At 34.4% G+C, this 5,690-nt stretch overlaps 1 protein-coding gene across 1 annotated transcript; it reads right to left on the minus strand.

The window, feature by feature from the left end:
• Window positions 1-1,026: 1,026 nt before the first annotated feature.
• On the minus strand, window positions 1,027-5,408 carry LOC124537043. The gene is made up of 4 exons (XM_047113753.1): window positions 5,358-5,408; window positions 4,835-4,953; window positions 2,404-2,497; window positions 1,027-1,233 (listed from the first exon to the last, which is right to left on the minus strand). The coding sequence occupies exons 1-4, from the start codon at window positions 5,406-5,408 to the stop codon at window positions 1,072-1,074; spliced, it is 426 nt and encodes a 141-aa protein (XP_046969709.1). The 3' UTR covers window positions 1,027-1,071.
• Between the last annotated feature and the right edge of the window lie 282 nt (window positions 5,409-5,690).

The following is a 5,690-nucleotide window of genomic DNA, read 5'->3' on the forward strand; positions in this document are numbered from 1 at the left end:
ATATTAAAAAATATTATAAAATTAAACTTTTTTGTTTGTATTAACACCATACCATGTCATAAATCATTTATTTACCCTCGACTTACCATTTTCGTATAAAATAATAATAAATGTTATTAACAAATAACACCTAAAATAAATTAAACAAAATAAATTATTGAATTATATTTATCGAAATATTAATACTCTTAATGTCTTCTTGAAATTATGTGAAATATGGTGAAAATTCTAAATAATTCGATGACTTAAAATTAATGACCGTCTAAACGAAAAAAAAACAAGATACACCATATCCCATTCACAGCCATTTTAAAATGAATTCCATTCCTTATCAAACTTCACCTTAGTCGATCCAAACTATATACAAAGAAACACATCCTTAGAACATATGTGCATTACAACAGGTACGTTCGACTCCTGAGACGTTTAATATTTTACATTAAGTAATTAATTACTCGTAATTACAATGAACAATCCAGATTGCTACACATATTCTTCACCGTTCTTTAAACTCATACAATAGTTACCGTACAATAATTACACAGCGAATGGACTTCAAAAGACGTACCCTATCAATCTTATTTATAGTTTTACAAAAATAACTCGCGTATCTATAACATCTACTCATCTATCAAGCAAGTCCACTACTTAGTTATTTATATAAATTAAATACTTGAAAATCATGTAAATTTATTCTACTACCAGTAACTTTAGTTATAATTACATTTCCGTCGAGATTGACTCGGAAATGATTAGTTTTATCCACTATTCCAATCTTAACATCACAATATCGCTTGGCAATATACTTATACTAAATTTCTAGCAAAATCTATTTGAGATCTTCCACTTAGTCTAATTTTAAGCAGCAAATTTCAACTAAAAAACGAAACAAATTTATTGAATACTTTCAGTAGTAATAGTACCTAGTAATAACAATATCTTACCTTCTTACTCATCATACCTTGCGTAGTAAAATATGAATAATTTGCCATAAATAATAAACTAGAATTAAGCATAGATAAGATTAAATTAATTTTTGAATGAGAGAATTCACATCCGCATTTGTCCGCTCTAAGAGTTTTTCAGGTGGTGTGATTCGTGGTCGCATCGACGCAGGACGGCAAAGTGTGTGACTTGGAAGTTGTTAGTGGAGCGACTGCCACGCTCCAGAGTACCCGTCATCGTATAGCCCATATTGAAGTCAGCTTGAGTGACGTTTGTGGTCAGGTATAACTGTAAATAGATATTAATTGAAATATGTATAGTACGACTTAGATGTCGCATCGGCAAAATTCGTAAAACCGATCACATCCGAATTAAGTACGCTATCCCAAATTATCAATATTTATTTCTCACGCGAATATGATCTTTGCACAAACGTAATAACTTGTAATATCATATGACCTAATATAGTCGTTAATTTGACGCGTGGATTTACATGCACTTGCTTTCTCTGACGCATGAATCTATATCGACGATAATGGCGTCGATTGGCGCGATAGGGAGCTATTTCTATTGGTTGTGTAAATCGGCAGTAATCGGTTTTATTTTCATTCTATTGCATTTTCCGATGCTACATCTAATTTGTGTCTTACTATAGGTACTTAAAATAATTCACTTTATTTTGAGAATTTCCTAAGCAAACTATTTCTCCCTCCATATTAATATTTTTGAAAAACATATCAATACTAGTAGTCCCGCGGCTTCGCTCGCCTTTGAAGTTATTGATTATCATGTGTTAGGAAAAAAGTAGCCTATGTTCTTTATTGGAGTTCAAGTTTGCTTCATACCGAATTTAATTGATTTCGGTTCAGCACTTTGGTCATGAAAGAGTGATAGGACAGACAGACAGGCTAACAGACAGAGTTACTTTCACATTTATAATATTAATTTAGATTTTTCGTTAGACGACAGAATATCAAATTCTTGTTTAAATTATGTTTACATAATATTGGATTCAAAAATAAAGAGTTCGTGTTATGTTAAATAATACTTTTGATGTTATATAAGTGTAATCCAAACCAAGAATTACAGTTATTTTAGGGTATATAAAATTAAAGTACATTATTCGTAACAGTCAATAGATGGCCTCGTTTCTAGATAGACATTCTTTCGTGAGTTCTGGCAATTAGCTTATCCTGTGCTAGACTTGGGTAAGCCTTAATTAGAGTAATTACGTCTATTTCGTAAGAGTTATGGAGGTCGTTAATCTTCGTAAATGCTGATTAAGTGTATAGGCAGGTTGAATTAATGATTAATCATAATTATGTACATTTTTATTAATTTGCTCAAATGTAAAATCATTATCTTAATTTTTATTGAAAATGCTTGGTTTCTATAATTCGAATTTGAAAATAAATGAATTCCACAAGAATGTAAATGATCATAATATGACGATATTACCTTGAAATCGGCGTCAGTGCCAAGATGCTTGAAAGTTCCAACGATGTACACCGCATTGACCCCGCTTACCACCATTCGGGCCTGGGTGCTGTGCCTGCATAAGTTAAGAATATAAACATTTTTTTTTATTTGATAGTCATTGGTTTTAAAAGCAGTATTAATGACACAATATGTATGCTTCGACAAAATGCTAAATGTATAGATCGATCTGGTTAACGATATATACGAATGTGGTGCAACAGTTAGTACCGTCAAAGAGGACATCAAAGGTTAAACAATTATCGGCAGTTACTATCCAAATACTGTCCAAGTACCATTATTTTTATTTTATAGTACGAATATATAATGGTAGGAATATTATAATTGATAAAATACGAGTTGCTATTTCCGAATAAGTAAGTCATTCTATTTGTCGACTAACTAGGAATTTATTTTTGACAGACTTATAAAATATATCAATGTTAAGCATTGGCTTAAGGCGATTTATTTGTAATTTTAAAGAATCAGAAATTTAAGTTGCCTTGCCCACAAATAGCGTGGCGTATACCTAATGCGGATCACGTAGCTCCGTTACTAGGGCGCAGATCCAACACGTACGTCGCAGTCCTAACAGCCGATGTAATGGCAACCGACCGCTTAATAGCCCAAAACATTTCGCACAACCCTACAGCTTCCGACAGATGAATTAAAAACGTCGATGTCTTTCCTATACTTTTTTCAGTCTATTTGCGACACGAAACCTGCACGCTGCTGAAGCGGCGTTTGGAATGGGACTGTAAAATTAGGTGTCACGTCGCTACGTGTTGTGAGCCAGTCGCAAATCTGGAAACGAGTCACACTGCGAAACAAAGAAGGAACAAACTAAAATTGAAACGCTTCTAGAAACATCCGCTTCAATGCAATGCAAAGTTGTGAGCCATATTTCCTCTCTCCGAATTTTTTGAACAGTTTCTATTCGTAGGAAAATTGAAATTCGGTAAGTAATGCATTCTCAGACGTTTTAAGCATAAAATGATATGTTTACAGTAAAACTAAAACATTCGATGAATTTAAGATAAAGTTAAATTCAACTATATGTCTATTTGGGTTACCAATCCTTGGTTTATAATTTTTTAATTACACATGTACATTTTAATACCTATATTGCAATATAATTCTTGACATTCTGTAAAACAAAACATTTTACGTATGAGTGTGGAGGGCATGCCTATAAATAGTCGAAACTATAAAGATGTTAAGGGTGGTTTTATCATGAAATACGTGTCGTTTAAGCAAAATAGTCGAGCGGCAATAATCGTTAACGCTAACAGTCCCGTTGCCGTTTAATTCTCTCTATCGCAGCTAAGGAATCTCTTCTCACAACGGCTCCGTTACACTTACGAGTAGTGAATATTAATTTAAACTTTAAATTAATTTTCTCGCGATTGTATAACGCTATCGAAATACAAATCGGATCATTCAAATAAAACTGTGAATATATGACAAATATTATCAGCAATCAGTATTCCAAATTACTGTTCCAACAAATATTGCATTGTTTATTTCTCTTAATTTATTTATCGTGTTGTTCTGATAAATCCCTTCATAATAAAATATTACTAAAATCTTGATATCTCAAAACGTTGTTGAACAAGTATACGACGTAGTAAAGCGAAGGGAAATGTTCTGTGAGCCAGCGAAGGTGTGCCTAATAAATAGTATCTTATTCCTGCTAAGCCCTTTGGCGCCTGCGCCATCTTTATTTACGGCACGTTCCCGCTACTTTTCAGTTTACGTACAGATTATGTCAACGGAAATTACAGAGAAAATTTAAGGTAAATATTCAGAAGCGAGTGAAACAAATTCCCGTTGAATTCGATTTTTAACTTTTTTAAATTTGTATTCTACGAACCTTCATAATTTGCATTTATTAGTTAAGGATTATTGAGTATGCTTCATTTTAGTTAGTAATTTATATGATAATTAAAGAGGAATCTTTCATAAATCATGATTAGCAACAGAATAAACAAGCTGTCTTAGAATAAAATTTAGTTAAATTCTTAACATATTTCTTACTTAAATAATATTACAAACTTTATCAAAAATTTTCATTCATTTTAACTTTACATTAATAAACTAATAAAGCGCCTCTAGGGCTGCGATCATGAGATAGTGTCGACTCGGCGTTCTCCCGTCGTGTTCTCGCCGTTTGTCAAACCACGGCTTAGCACTTACCTGAATGTACAGTTAATTGCGAAAAGCACGTCCGATGTCCAACAATATGATAAACTGCTTCCTCACTCAGGCATAGAAACGTTAAATTTATTTTTAAATTAGGTTTTGGGTGTTTATAGCTTCCTGTGCTAAATTAAGGCCGCAGATTTAATTTTTGTGTTAATTAAACATTTTTCGCTTCAAAATACCAAGGTACAATTTTATGTCGTTATTATACCTTCTTGTGCCGGCTACTTCGACCACTTTGCACCTCGACCGCCGCCACCAGCAGGGCTGTAGTGTCCAGTACGACGAGGAGGCACTTCGAGCCCAACCTTCCTCGGGGAAAAGTAACACCTGGTAAAAATACAAATACAGCATAAGTAAAGACATTCTTAAAGTTAAAGAACAAATCATTTAACGAGAAATATGACTCGATGTATTTCCAAATTTATTCCTTCCAATAAACATTCGTAAAAGTTCGACGTGTCTTGTCTAGAGCCCTAAAGCGGGACTTCATGAAGCATCGAGAGTGAATTTGTTAAATTAGAAAACTTTACAAGCCTTTCGACGGCGGGTTGAAAAATAGCTTTTTGACTAAAACTAATATTGCCGACCAGAAACAAAACAGCGGAGTTGTAACGAAGTTGTTTCAGGCGCTCGAGTTTACAACCGCGGGCGGTAGAAGTCTAATCCGTTCGCTTCGCGTTTTCGTTTAGGGGCAAAGTATTTCCTCTCGCAGAGTCAGCGATAACGTAAACGTGGAAGCATATTGGCTGGTAAGACTTGTACGCTCGATTGCCTCTCGACATTCCGTTCTCATTTTCTTCGCCGCGAGTCGGGCAATATTTTTTTTTCTCTTAAGGAGTTTTCCTTCTTTCGACAATATTGCGCCAGTTTCAAAGAGGCGCACTCGTGGGGGATGAAATCGGTTTCACGTTGAGTGAGCACACTAATGATTGTGTTCCGGACTCGGGGACGTCTCGCACGAGGACAATGTCACTGAAACCCCGGTGGCGACTGTCGACCCTTTGACGAACATAACTATTGTCTAATGGTCTTAAAAGCCTTTCAATGTTAGGGAATTTGAAATG

The sequence above is a fragment of the Vanessa cardui genome, chromosome 17 (assembly GCF_905220365.1).
Source record: "Vanessa cardui chromosome 17, ilVanCard2.1, whole genome shotgun sequence".
Taxonomy (NCBI): domain Eukaryota; kingdom Metazoa; phylum Arthropoda; class Insecta; order Lepidoptera; family Nymphalidae; genus Vanessa; species Vanessa cardui.

Bases quoted from the DNA above. Each gene is read 5' to 3' on its own strand.
- LOC124537043 (XM_047113753.1), bottom strand. From the start codon at position 5,408: ATGTCGAGAGGCAATCGAGCGTACAAGTCTTACCAGCCAATATGCTTC. The intron at 4,954-5,357 runs GTTTACGTTATC...TATTTTTACCAG, and splicing joins ACCAGCCAATATGCTTCCAC to GTGTTACTTTTCCCCGAGGA. The intron at 2,498-4,834 runs GTATAATAACGA...TAACTTATGCAG, and splicing joins GAAGTAGCCGGCACAAGAAG to GCACAGCACCCAGGCCCGAA.